The 14,285-nt window shown below is 51.5% G+C and overlaps 1 protein-coding gene across 2 annotated transcripts in view; it reads right to left on the reverse strand.

Annotated features, from left to right (window-relative positions):
- Nucleotides 1-14,285, reverse strand: part of LOC102757640 (zinc finger protein 521) — a 144,315-nt gene that overhangs the window by 22,810 nt on the left and 107,220 nt on the right. For both annotated transcript variants that reach the window (XM_006771738.2, XM_006771737.2), the window contains exons 3-4: nucleotides 3,136-3,267; nucleotides 34-149 (exon numbers count right to left, since the gene is read on the reverse strand). In XM_006771738.2, the coding sequence (XP_006771801.1) occupies nucleotides 34-149; nucleotides 3,136-3,267 (248 nt within the window). The remainder of the gene's footprint in view (nucleotides 1-33; nucleotides 150-3,135; nucleotides 3,268-14,285) is intronic.

Genomic DNA, 14,285 nt, shown 5'->3' on the forward strand with positions numbered 1-14,285 from the left:
AGAGGTCAAGGCCAGCGCTCTTGGGGATGGTACCTGCAGCTCTGTTTGGAAGAAAAACTTCTGTGGACACTGTGCGCAGTCATAGATCTTGTCTTCTTGTCCGTGGGCTGAGAAAATGTGCTGCTGCAACTTGTTTGCCTGAACAAACACTGCAATGAGAGAAAACGGGAGCTTCGGTTACTTTCTCTGCGAAATGGCCTCCACGGAGGAGTCCCGAGAGGAGACCGCGTCGGCGGACTGAAGGCACAGGCCTCGGGGGGTGACCCCGCCAGGGGCCAGGGGAGCTCGGCCACTTTTGCTCTGGCCGGTCTCCGGCTTTCGTGACGATGCACTCGACGGAGCACCTAACTCACCCGAACGGCTCCGAAGCCAAGGCGTATGGAGGTCCCGCTCCCTACAAATCTTCTCGAAATAAAGCCCCAAATTGTCAAATGCACAGCAGCACCGCTGGAACCCCGATTTCTCAGCAACCCACAGGTTAAGAAATCATAAATGCCAAACCCTGTTTATTGTATTTGCCTAAAGTTCTAGCTGGCAAACAGTTCTCTATTTAAATGCGTTAATGCTGAGAATGATACCCCACGGCGGCTCGGGGGCATTGTCTATAAATATGAAACAGAACCCCAGGTAACGTCTCTTTGGGTCCTTTAAGATCAACTCAGCCTACACACGGAACGCAAGGGTTTCAATAATATAAACATGTTCAATTTTAATGACTACAAAACAAGGCCCTAAGCCTGTGTAACAGTTTACCTGGGAGACATCCTATTAATAATTAAATTGTAGATGCCAGAGGCAGTGTTTGGGTTGGCAGCGCGGCTCCTGACGGATGCCTGGTGCACTGTGACCTAAAAAAGTTCGCATCCACAATATTAATCGGGACAGGCGGGGAGAGGGCTTATTAAAGACGCCGGCGTTTGGCTTTGACTCTGCGCTAATCATTAAAATTATTCTAATTGCCAGCCAACCCAAAATATTAGAATATTGCTCTTATGAGTCATACATTTTAATCACATTTCTCATTACCCTAAAAACTGCTCAGATTGCCTCTCCCACTAACATTGCCAGCGCCCCCCCCCGCCCCCCTTTAATTGTTATTTCTAAAAAGCGACTTCAAGATACACAAATACAATCCAGGCCTGTTGGCCCAGAAAGTGCAGACCGCTCGTAATTAATGCCTTTTTGTCTCTCACCCACATCACCAAAAGAAACGGGTTTTCATACAGATTTGCAACTAATGTTCCTATCAGTCAGCACATTTTATGAGGCTTCTGGCCACGCCACGAAGGAGCTGTTTCATGAGGGTCTTAATCTTGAGGCCCTACAGGAGCTCTAGGACCCTGCCCCCTACAATGACTTATTAGGAGCATTTACAAAGCATCCAGATAAATACTATGTTATGGGAAAAACAGCACATGACAGATTATTTAAGTACAAATTCAGAAGAAAGATATAGTTCTGCCCTTGCCTGTTTGGCTCTGTGGATAGAGGGTCGGCCTGTGGACCGAAGGGTCCTGGGTTTGATTCCAGGCAAGGGCAAGTACACCTGTTGCAGGCTCAATCCTTGACCCTGGTCGGGCACGTGTGGGAGGCAACCAATCAATGTGTCTCTCTCACATCGATGTTTCTCTCTCTCTCTGTGTCTCTCCCCCTCCCTTCCACCCTCTCTAAAAATCAATGGAAAAATGTCCTCAGGTGAGGATTAACAAAAAAATAAAAACAAAAACAGAAAAATAGTCCTGAAAGACGCTGTGGCTGTGGAATTACCCGAGGAAGGAGCCTGGCAGCGCCCGCTGAAGGCCGAGCGCACACACTGGGTCCTGCTCCTGCTCCGGCGCCCTGGGCCGGGAACAGGGCCCTGGCTCATCACAGCTCAGAGCGCCAAGGCGGGCCACCGGGGTGAGTGATCAATGCCTGGAAGGTCGCTCAGGAAACAAAGAGGTCAATTTCAAGAGACTACAGGTTTGCTTTGTTTTGCTTTTCCTGACAAATAAGAAAGAAGCATAGCCTCGAGGGACTAACACCGAGTCCCCGGCACACGCAGAAGGACCAGGAGGAGCGTCCGGAATAACGGATTGTCGGGGGAGTATCAGCACCGCGTGCGGCCACATTTCAACCCGGGGGCTTCAAGCTATCGTTTCTGATTTACATTTTTTGGGTGCTAAAATGTGACCTATTACCCCAGCTATAAAAATTTCTTCTTCAATGTGTATATTTATATCAATGTCTCCTTTAAAAATTCCACTGTCATAGGAAATGAAAGCCTTATCAACTGTTTGCAAGTTCAGGAGTTTTGGGAGGATGATAATAATCTTTTCATTTCTAGGGTGGTGTGGCTCAGTGGTTGAGCGTCGACCTATGAACCAGGAAGTCACAGTTTGATTCCTGGTCAGGGCACATGCCCTGGTTGCAGGGTTGATCCCCTGGGTGGGACGTGCAAGAGGCAGCCGATTAATGGTTCTCTCTCATCATTGATGTGTCTTTCTCTCCCTCTCTGAAATCAATAATAATATTATCATTGCTTATGGGCAGTGTTATAGAGCAGGGTGGGGAACATCTGGCCCGCCCCGGGAAGCCATTTGGCCTGGCCCTGCCTACCCACTGGGGGAAGCTCATTAAATGTCTGACCAGATGCAGCACGCTACCTGTGAAGGTGCTAGCTCTGTATGGCCCACCAATGATGTCATAAAGATACAAACGGCCCCTGGCAGGTAAAAGGCTCCCACCCCTGGATAAAGTCTTCCTTCTTCAGCAACAGACGCACTGACAGCAGGACCACGCTTTTAGTCCAGCGTCTAGTGACTGAAAAGCGCTCCATCAGGCAGTCTTTGCCTCGGCAACCTTCTGACGTTGAGAAGAGAAAATGGAACAAAACTGGGATGTCATTTTCCAAATGGAAAAGTGCAAACTCCTGAGAGGAACTGAAATGCCCTTTGCTCGTCCTCCCGGCTAACCTTCCACCCATCCGAGCCTCTAAGTAGCCGCGATCAATAATGCTAACAGCAAAGTCAAACACCTCCTCCCAGATGAAACGGCGTCCGCTCTGTGCCAGGCCAGAGCAGGGGGACCTGTGCTGGGGTGGGGGGCCTGAGCGACAGGCCGGGAGCAGGCCCTGCCTGCATGTCAACTGCCTACCTGTGAAGCACACGGGGCACTTGAAGGTGCCCCCCATGCCCTCGAAGCTGTGCTCGATCAGGTGGCACTGCAGTTTGGCCGGGGAGTCGAAGGTCTGGCTGCAGAGCTTGCATTCATGGTTCAGCCCTTCATCTGTTAAGGAAAACACACGAGTAGAGACGTGAGAACCCACCTGTGTTCAGTGGATGACTGAGCTGATGATAACTGCATACGTGAAGCCACTGCCGCCGCCTGCTGGTAGTGTGTATGTTTCTGGTTACTTCCCTGGATGCATTTATATCAATTTAACACATTTCTGAGACGTAACATCCAAAGATGATACAGAGGCGGATTTTATCGTGGGTAGTGTGTTTTATTAAGCTCTTAAAGTATGATTGGTGTGTCAATAACGAGGTGTCTCCTCTTCTCTATCATACGCTTATGGGCTGCGTATTTCCCAAGTCCTCAAGATAAAAGACCCATAGAAAGATGGACAGCTTCTTCCTCAGGCCTTTCCTCTGGTTCATCTAGAAAGTTCTAGACATTTCGATTTCTAACCATAAGGTTCTGAGTGGTATTCCCATAGAGGAGATTTTCTTTAATTTTAAAATTTTCAGGGAATTCTGAAATATTGCCAATGCCTATAGTACCCTGCAAACGCTCTGCTATGCATGGTCCTCCCAGACCCCATCTCTTCTCAACCGGTTCCTCCTTCACTAAGAGAGACAGTTCCAATTCCACCCCCCCTGGACGCGGCCTGCCCTTCTCCAAGGGCACCTTCAGGAGCTCCAGGGTCACTTTCCAGATTTTTCTTTGATGTCTTAGGCACAAGATGGTAGAAAAATATTTTCAAGTAACAACTGCTATATAATGTGAAACGTGTGTGTTATAGATAAAACCTGTTATTTTTACGTTGCCTTTTTTCTCTCGTGAAAATGTTTATGAAATTTAAAACCTAAGTATTACCCTGACTTGCTTCGATGAGCGAGAGTAAGAGGCGAAGAGCAGCAGCCCTGGGACGGACCCCTGGGATTCCTGGCTTCAGACCCCGTGGTTCCTAGCGCTCACAGACACCAATTCCTTGACCTCCACAGCCCGAGGCCTCCTCTCCCATCCCCATCCCCATTCTACAGAGGAGGAGAATGAGGCCCCGGGAGCTGAAGTAACGTTGTTCTCAGTCACAGGGGCAATCACTGTCAGAGCCAAAACCCACCCGAGGCCGCCTGGACTCGAACCCAGGCAGCTGGCTCAGGGTGTGGGACCTTCACAAAGAAGCGAAGGCGAACTCCAGCTGCCACGGACGACGGCTGAGGGCGAGTACAGGGTGGGGGCTGCCATTTAACCTGACATATCCCGCTTTTATCTTCTCTGATTTGCAGAGATTACACACGCTACAAGGAACGTCTGTGTCCGACACCCCAGACCCAGGGAGCGAAAGACAAAAGCACACGGTGGGGGCGGCACGTCTTCCAAGTCCGTTCCTCTCGTTCAGCACAACACGGGTGCGGGAGTCCTCCCCCCGTTCGTATTACTGGCAACACAAAAGCCCAATTACAAAGTGAGTGATTATCCGCTAACTCGGGGTAAAATCACTCTATTTGTATTCCTAATCTTCCCTCCCACACAAGCATGCGTCTTTAGAAGCAGAGGGTCGGAACTGGTAAAAAGAGAAGCAAAGCACTAATTAAGCCACCCAGCACTGTCTACATTTCACAGGAGATAAAAACCGACTCTGTATTTGGGTGGCAGAGTAAATTCCTCGATTATAATTATGTAAAAAGGAGTTTAATTGTGCACACTCCATGACAAGGGGTTTCACTAAAAGCTTTAGGGATTATATAAGATCAAGGGGTTTTCATCTGTTTTGTTCTTTTTTTTTCTTTTCATTTTAAAGTTACCAAAAATTTGCCAAATTTTAGATATTGAGAAACCTAAGAAACACGATTTATTGTAGGGAACTGGGTCAGTGATTTAATCCTCAGGAAGGCTTGACAAATTTAAACATTTTCTGTTTCCTCAGTGCTGTGTGCCTTTATCTTGATAGTAGGACAATAGCTACGTTTTAATTTTATCTTTCAATTATGTATTTGGCACCAGAACCAAGAGCATGGCCTGTGGCTTGAGCAGTACCCACATGCACTCCAGAATCCTTCAACTTCCGCTCCCGGTGAAGGTCCTGTGGGTTTTCTGGGGCTAATGATGGACTGTTACACGAACCTAAAGTACATGAGGCCCGTGAATCGCTGATGTGACGCTGTCTTCCTTGACTGTGAGCGTTTTGTTTGGGAAAATGATAGAAGGGAAAACAAGCACAAGAGATGCATGTGCATGTACAGGAGCGCGTTCTCATCAATGTGTATCATTTCCTACCCGAGAACAGAGCAATCCCATCAGAGCGTGAACGAATCCAGACACAGGCACCTGACCTCGCACATGGGCGGCACTCGTCTCCCACCCCCATTTCACAGGCAGAACGGGGCCCAGGGAGCGGGGATGCCTTTGCCCCATCACAGGGGCTACCACTGGTAGAGCACTGCACGAGCTTCCTGCAGACGTTGTTCCAGGAGCTGCCCAGGCCATCACCGTGGGGCCGGCCCTTGCAGAACCCCATCCAGTAAAGGCACAGAGGAATATGGAAACCAGGTAGGAGGTTCTACCTGCCTCTTGCTTCTAAGGAGCAGAGTGAGGTCTTCGGCAACAAATAACTGCACCTCCTGAGTTTCACAGGAGAGAGAACACATCTGAGCTGTTCCACAGCGATGCCAGGCCGGCCAAAGCCAGCACAGGCCGTGCAGCACCCACCCACTCCTCGCCCATGCTCACCACCTGAGCCCGGTCCCGGCTCCCCCGCCACGGCCACAGGGTCAAACGCAGGATGAACGAGATGGGGGCCCGAAGCATTACAGCTGGTTAACAGAATTCATTTCATAGTTTTTCACTGAAGAAGGGGGATCGACGGTGACGGCAAACTGAGCTCATGTATGGTAAGAACTGTAAAGCGTATCCTTACTCGGCGTCTGTTTAGCTGAACTCGCGCGCACTCTGACGTTTGCACTGTGAGACTAAGAGCAGTGTCTGACTTTTCACAGGCTCGCTAGCGCCCTCCGTGCTGCGGGATGCGGCTGCGTCAAGCCCGTGTCCTTTCAACGCAGGGCTTCTCTCCTGTTTTCTTCTCGTGGGGCGTCGGGGAGTGAAGAACAGGAAGGAGCGACAGTGGTTAATGTGAAGTCGCTGTGCATGAGGCGATGCTATCAACACCTCCGATTTCAGGTGACCTTCAGCCCGAGACTTGGATTCTGCCCACGGAGACACAGCTCGAGCCTCACCTCTTCTCTGCTTTCTTCTTAGAGGTGCCAACGGTTTAAAAATTCAATCCAAGTCACCGTTTCTGCTCTCCGGAAAGGTAGCAGCTGACAGTAATTGGATAATAGAGCCTGACTCATTTATGACAGAGAGATTCTGAGTCAATTGATTTAATAACCATTACAATATTCCATTAAGGATATAATAGGCTAATGCAGCCCTATTTCTTATTAAGAGTTATAGATGGGACCTGCGGAGACTTCTAGGTGCCTCGTCCTCTTTCTGCCCAGGCCTACTCCCCAGGTTTTCTGCAGTGAGCAGGATTTATTTGCCTTTGTAGGTAACTCTGGAAACTGAAGAATAAAAAATACTAGCCTTCCTGTACCCTATTAATAAAGAGTGATTGCAACACTGAAATTCTGAAAACCCCACCTGACCGAAAGCCTGAGAAGCACCTGACCGAATCCTGTAGAAATGAGCAGAGAAAGGGAGAAAGTCGCGCCAGGTGCAAATGCCAACAGGACGAGAAGAACATGGGGCTTCAGCGTCCACCTGTTTTTTTCCAGAACAAGCAGAAAGCCCCGCTCCATGGCGTCCTGGTGCGGGGGAGGGTCCGGTGGCCAGCACTGGAGTCCAAGGTCAAGACGGGCGAGGGGCGCTCCCATCACTGGGAACGCGCTGCAGGCAGCAGCCTCCTGTCCGGGTCCACCACCACCACCGCGCGTGCCCACGACGGCCCAGGCGTGGTTAGGAAACGGCTTCACATGGACCTAAACTTCAGCTAAAATAATCATTCCCTTTGCTGATCTGCATCTCAGTGTGAACATCATGTACACAGACGGCGCGTCTGCCTACGAGAGACTGACGCGCACGCACATGGTGTCTCAAAGGGAGAGAGTCTGAATCCGCAATCGCGACAAACCTCACCGCCTGAGTCGGGAGGTGGCACTCCCCCCCTAACGGCTGTAAGAGCAACAGCTGTCCGAGGCCATTTCACGGGGGTGACGATTTCTGTCTCGTTTATAAAACCCGGACCAGCACAAGTGTGCATCGGCCCGTGCCGTCACGGAAAAGCTGTCGCTGCCACTGGACACTCAAGCACAACCCAGGCTCTGCGCTCCACCTGGCCCCTGTGAGCCCAGCTGAAGACACTGCGGTTCAGTATGAGCCTGAAACAGGAGAAGCCCTGTGAGCAGCAGGACCGTGCGGCCCAGGCTGGCCCTCATTGCCGTCAATGAGAACAAACCTGAGCAGCCGCGAGTGCGTGCGCAGTGGCTCACTTACGGCGGCTCTTACCCGGTATTCACCGGGGCCCCAGGATGGTCTGATCAACACCAAGGCCATTACCCAGGACCGATCTGTAACGTCTGTAAGCAGAACTCCTTCTCTCCTTGGCCCCTGAGACCGGCCAGCGGGTCTTCCCGCCTCCTCCACCGCATAAGCCTACAGGCCAAGGTCCAAAGATACAAACGCCTTCTGGGCCACAGGCACAGGCTGACCTGAGCGGGAGCAAGCCCCGCCCTCGCAATCCACAGCGAGCACCAGATGCCCTGCAGTGGTAATGTTTCCTGTCCAACGCGTGCACCACACACACACACACACACACACACATATTAAATCCAAGAAAACTGCCCTAAACCAACCCTCCCCGCTTCCTTCAGCTTCTCCTCTTTCCTGAGTGAATTTCCAAGGACGCACTCATAAGCGTGGGGTCTGAGGAGTAAGAAAGAAAAGCCGTCCATGACACAACTCACCCCTCGGCTACCTTGGCTCCCCCTCGAAACCAGGAGCAGAAAAATAGGCCGAGTGCGCTGCGATCTGCCACGCACAGCAGCGCGTCTTCCCAGGGCCCCGGCGCTCCGGCCCCGGCAATTTGTCGCACTCGATGCTGCACGTAGTCCACAGCCGCCCTGTAAACTCACCGAAGTGCTAACTTGGCAACGGAGACCATTACTTACGGCTCCAAGTTTGCCAGGAGATTAGTCATTAAGCCTCCAAAGTGAGGCAGAGTTTCAGACTGCAGAGTGCGGCGTGCCCCCGTCCTCTGCACTGGTTAGAAAGCTCTGCCCTGTGCCTTTTAAAAAATATCTATGTTTTTATTGATTTTTAGAGAGAAGGGGGGGAGAGAACAATGATGAGAGAGAATCATTGATCGGCTACCTCCTGCATGCCCCCCACTGGGGATCGAGCTCGCAACCCGGGCCTGTGCCCTGACTGGGAATTGAACCGTGACCTCCTGGTTCATAGGCTGACACTCGACCGCGGGGCTAGGCCAGACGGTCTCTGCCCTATTATTTGAACACTTTGACTTGGGAATGAATCTTGCCTGAGACCAACCGACACTAGCACCTACATGGAACGTTTCACTGGCCACCTGGGAGTGTCCGGCGCTGCCGGTATCCCTAACCCACACAGGAGAGGGTACGAGGTGAAAACAGGAGACTCACAGAGAGGATGGGCGTGGGGCCACAAGAGCAAATGCGCACCAGGGACCTTGACTCTGACTCACCAAAGTGCCCCCCCTCAGGTATCTCAAGAAAAGCAAGTGGTATCCATTCCACGTGTCTCAGCAGAATCTTCTTCTTCTTCTTCTTCTTTTAAAATATACTTTTACTGATTCCAGAGAGGAAGGGAGAGGGAGAGGGGAACAGAACATCAATGATGAGAGAGAATCACTGATCGGCTGCCTCCTACTGGGATGGAGCCCACAACCCCGGCATGCGCCCTGGGAATCAAACCATCACGTTAACCACTGAGGCCCACGGGTCGGGCCAGAATCTCATTTCAAGATCGACAAGGTGCTTCTGGCCAGTGGCTTAAGGGCTATGACGCCTCTGCCCTTTCTATGCCAGGCCCTGACCCTGACCCTGCTGTTTCCGTCCTGGACTTCTCGCTGTCAGCAGGGCTGGGAGGAAACGGTTCAGTGGGGGAGGCGGCCCTGCACCCGGCAGATTTCAAGGACCCGGGGGCTGCCTGGAGCCCCATAAACAGCAGCAGCTTGGAAACCAGCAGGAGGTCCAGGTGGGTTGGGATGGAGAGTCAGGCAGCGGGATTTCAGATGCTCTGAGGTGTAATAGCGTCCAATTCCTTGGCTATTATGATCGGTTCTGGGTAGCAGTTACTAGAATATTCTCATGTAGGAGAAAACCCTGAAATGCTACTGAAACAATAAAACAACCCACCAGAAAGGTGGCTTCCCTGCGCCTTTAGGGACTCGGCAGCGCGATTCTGGCACAAGCTGGGCGCAAGGGGTGGGCACGGAGACTAGAGATGCCTTTCAACCCTGGCCAGGGCGTCTGCACCCCGGGCCATCACCCTTCCCTTCTCCGCTTTCCTGATCTCAACAGGGGCCCTGGAGTGGAAGGCTCAGAGAGAACTGCACCAGCAAACAGCTCGGAGGCACAAACTCGGGCTCCAAACGTTTTTACTTAAAAACAAACAAACCCCAACAGCATCAGTTTGGGGTATGGCACTGAAAACCACTCTGAACTCCCTGACTCGTCTCCCCATGGACAAACGTTCTGAACCGAGAACAGAAGAAAGTAGTACCAGCTATATACCTGCTCAGTGACAATAACGCTGGCCCCACAAGAGGCCCGCGTGAGGGTGGGTGGGCGCAAGAGCTGAGAGCAGCTGAACTGAAATCCACCCCCAGTCTGTTTGGAAGGTAAGGCTGCGTTAAAACAACGGCGTCCTGTAGAGAGCCCAGACTTATCCGTCGCTGAGATCCACTGGGGGTGTGTGTGTGGGGGGGACCCAGATTACCTGGACACTTCTCTCCTCTCTTTATGTCACTTGAATGCATGACAGTCACCCCTTTCCTTTCACAGAGCTGGCCACCACCTCATCTTGAATGCTGCTCTGTTTCCTGCCTTGGCAGCCAATGTATGAGCATGCCAGGCTAGTATAAAAATGCCCTTCCATTTCCCATAATCATTAGACATAAGCGATAAGGAGACATAACAAGTTTCCAATTCAGTCATGCTCTCCGGCTCTTGCCCGGCCTGCAAAAGCATGGAGGTGGCAGTCCAGGGCGTTGTAATACCAAGCAAGTGCCCGCCTGGTGTGGCTCAGTGGTTGAGCATCAACCTATGAACCAGGAGGTCACGGTTCGACTCCTGGTCAGGGCACGTGCCCGGGTTGTGGGCTCCATCCCCAGTAGGGGGTGTGCAGGAGGCAGCTGGTCCATGATTCTCTCTCATCACTGATGTTTCTAGCTCCCTCTCCCTTCCTCTATGAAATTGATAAAAATATATTTAAAATGATGCCAAGCAAGTGCCAGGACACCGGTTTGGGTTGTTCATCAATTTGTGCTCAAGGCGAGTGTCAGGGGGCAAGGGCAGTGGGTGTTTGTTGCCAGGCGCAGAGCCTGGAACAGCAGAGCTCACTGTTTAATACGAATTTATGACAGCGGTGGGAAACAGATACTTACTAGTCCTCCATCTAACTTCATCAGAACATGCTGAGGCGAACCAAACATATTTACTATTTGTCGGTTGAGTTTCAAGAGCCTGGCCCTGTCCTTTGTACATCCGGCCTCTGCCTGCGCAGAAGGGTCCGCCGATCCACCCTGGACGGTGTGCCGCCATCGCTTCCCGAAAGGAGATGAGGATGTGTGGGAACGGGGAGCACTCACCAAGAACCTCTCCTCTGCCAGCTCTTCTCTGGCCAGAAACTTAGGGCTCACACTTATCCGATTCCAAGAGGAAGGTCTCATGACATACTGTGGCCCTGACACAAGAAACACGAAAGAACCAGACAGAAGAGGACCCCGAGCCACAGAGCATCTCTCTGCCCGCAGCCGCGACCCGGAGCCCGTTTCAGACCATTTCCATCAGGAGTCAAGTCGCTTCCAGGGCACAGCCGGGGCCTGTCATCTATCTGGTTACGTCAGAAGTACGCGATTATTTCACTCAATGCTTTAAACTTCCTCTCGTCCGATATTAAGTGCCTCATCCTCCGGAAATTCTGTTTCTTTGTTATGGGGTGGGGCCACCACATTAGTAACAAAGAAACAGAATTTCTGGAGGATGAGGCCCAGAAATCAGGATTTTAAAAAGATTCCCAGATGATTCTAATGTGCAGCCAAGGTTGAGAACCACTGGCCTACAGGTACTGCCCTCCCAGTGGGCTTCTCTACATAACCAGACACCCTGAGAAGAGCGATCATGGGGAGACAAAGAAACAGCCCCCATACCAGAGAAAAGGAAGAATCACCAGAAAAGGAAGTAAATGAAATATAGGTAAGCCATATGTATGGATCAGCTGCCTCCTGCACGCCCCCCACTGGGAATCGAGCCTGCAACCTGGGCCTGTGCCCCTGACCGGCTTGGAACCCGAGACCCTTCAGTCCGCAGGTTGACGCTCTATCCACTGAGCCCAACAGTCCATGTCAGTTCTTCCTTTCTTAAATCTTCTTCTTCTTGTCAAAAAGCCACTAGTTACCTGAACAAAAGGTTCTGAACACTGGGAAGGTGTTTATCCTTGGGAGAGAGCACAGCTTGCCACTGCTGAGGATTTGAAAACAAAACAACCCCCCTCCAAAAAAACACCAACCCCCACTGCCCCAAATCAAATGGAAGAAATGGAATGAAAATCAAATGGAAGAAATGGAATGATGTCCAGAAGCTTCTGGGAATGCTATGGATCCTGACAACATGGCTTGTAAGCGCCCACAGGTTTAAGACAAGAAACCAGTCAGGCATTTCCAAGCAAATGATCTTCCTAAGACTCTGACTGACGGTATTGAAAAGATGACATCTTCTCTTCTACACTGTGTGAGAACCGGGGTTCACCACAAAGCCCGAGTCCCACGGGCCATGGGGCGCGTGGGTGGAAAAGGAGCCCCATCTCAGATTTCCAAGGGACCCCACCCTGCGTGTCCCACTTGGTGGCAACACTAGGAAGCTCACCAGCACCGCACCCGGAGCACAGCGCTGCGCGGGGTGCACAGGACTCCGTGCGATTGTTCGGCTGCTGTGACCTTAGACCCTGGGCCTGGAAGAAGAGAGAGAGGTAATGGTGCAATAAACGCAGTAAGATCTCTAAGAACAGTTTGCAGAAACGCGCTGCAAACCTGGCTGTCCTCTGCTCAAACACCGCCACCCCGAGGAACCGCCCTGCGGCTGTTACGGTGATGCACTGCGCACCGGTCAGAGCTCCATAACCTCGGAATTGCCGGGCTGTAATTAAGGCCACTTGTTTTACTCAGGAAGGTTCGAGGCGGCCCCATTTAAGTTGGCTTAACTGGTGTGAATTTAATGTCGCGCGGACGGCGGTTCAGGCAGCTGCGGGGCGTGAATTCCCAATTAAGTCCAGATTTAAAGAAACCACAGACGTCAGGAGGGAGCCCAAGTCTGCACAGGTGCACCAGTCATCCATCCCTCCGTCCATCATCCCACTGCCAGTTTCCTAATTTGGGAATCTAAATACGCCTACGTATTTAGTGTTGGTAGAAGAGGTTTATTATAGTTACTTTTTTTATTTTTATCATTTGAATATTAGCTCAGTAGTTGTCAGCCTTCTTGTCTAATATAATGTTAAGGCTGTAAATTTATTTATTTTTACTATATTTTCATTGATTTCAGAGAGGACGGAAGAGGGAGAGAGAGAGAGAGAAACATCAATGATGAGAGAGAATCGTGGATTGGCTGCTTCCTGCTCGCTCCCTATTGGGGATCGAGCCCACAGCCCGGGCACGTGCCTTGACGGAGAATCGAACTGTGACCTCCTGGTTCATAGGTCAACGCTCAACCACTGAGCCAGGGGCTGGACTACTATAGTTACTCTTAAGGGCATGATGATCATTTTCATGGAAGGGGGCGGGTTTAGGCTCTGTCCAACCAACAGTAATGTTTCAAAATGGAAGCTGTAAAGGAAGAACCTTACTTGAAATTATAAAGGAAATCCTCAGAGGGAACATGTTTGGTGAGGGGTACGGGAGGAAATAAAGGGGACTCTGGACAGGCCCTGCACGGGAGTGAAATACACTCTGTGGAGGGCAGGCATTGGGGAGGCAGACAAAGGCGAGAAAGGCGGCGCTGGGCGCAGAGAGCAGCCGAAGCCGAAGGACTTGACCCGCGTTCAACATTCTGCTGGATCGCGCGCTGAGGCATTCATCTCGGATGGGATGCTGGCAGTTCTGAGGCTGCCACAGCAATAATGATAAATGGATTTCTCTACAGCCAAGTGGCTCCAGCAGCCAACCACGTAACGGCCATGTAATTAATAACAATGAGCAATTAAAGGGAACAGCGGGTTACGGCTATAAGGTGTCAACAGAAATGAGCACAGGAAAAGCCTGCCACCACACACTTCAGAGAAGTGAACGCAGAGGGTGAGTCTGTGCCAGTGTCTCCTTCCTTCTTCCGGACACGTTTCTGATAAAGCTTCTGTGCTTGAAGGAAAATGGAGGATGACAGGAAACTGCTCTAAGGTGAGGAGCAAGCACCCCTCCAAAAGCCAGCGCCACGCCCAGAGCGGAGAACCTGGGAAAGGTGGGGGAGCGGAGGGGCGCTGGGAGCCCCTCCCAAGGAAATGCCCTCAGAGACACCGCACAGCCGCAGGCGAGGCACAGGAATGTTCAGAGGCCCCGGGACACAGTGGTTGTCATGGAAAACGGAGAGAAGCCATGAAGGGGGCGGGCAGGAAGCAGGTCTGTGCACATGACCTCTAGCTGCCCTCACGCTGGGAGCCTGGCCCAGGGCGGCGGGGCCTGGAGACAATCTAGTTCACTCAGGGCTGGTGTCAAAGACTCGGTGGCTGAGACAACGCTGTTACCGGCCACGCCCAGGGTCAGGGTTCCTGCACCCCATGGTCCGCGGTCCCACCAAACCTCCCTCAATCCGGGAACCACAGCAAGTCCGTTG

Source organism: Myotis davidii, unplaced genomic scaffold, assembly GCF_000327345.1.
Source record: "Myotis davidii unplaced genomic scaffold, ASM32734v1 scaffold1425, whole genome shotgun sequence".
Taxonomy (NCBI): domain Eukaryota; kingdom Metazoa; phylum Chordata; class Mammalia; order Chiroptera; family Vespertilionidae; genus Myotis; species Myotis davidii.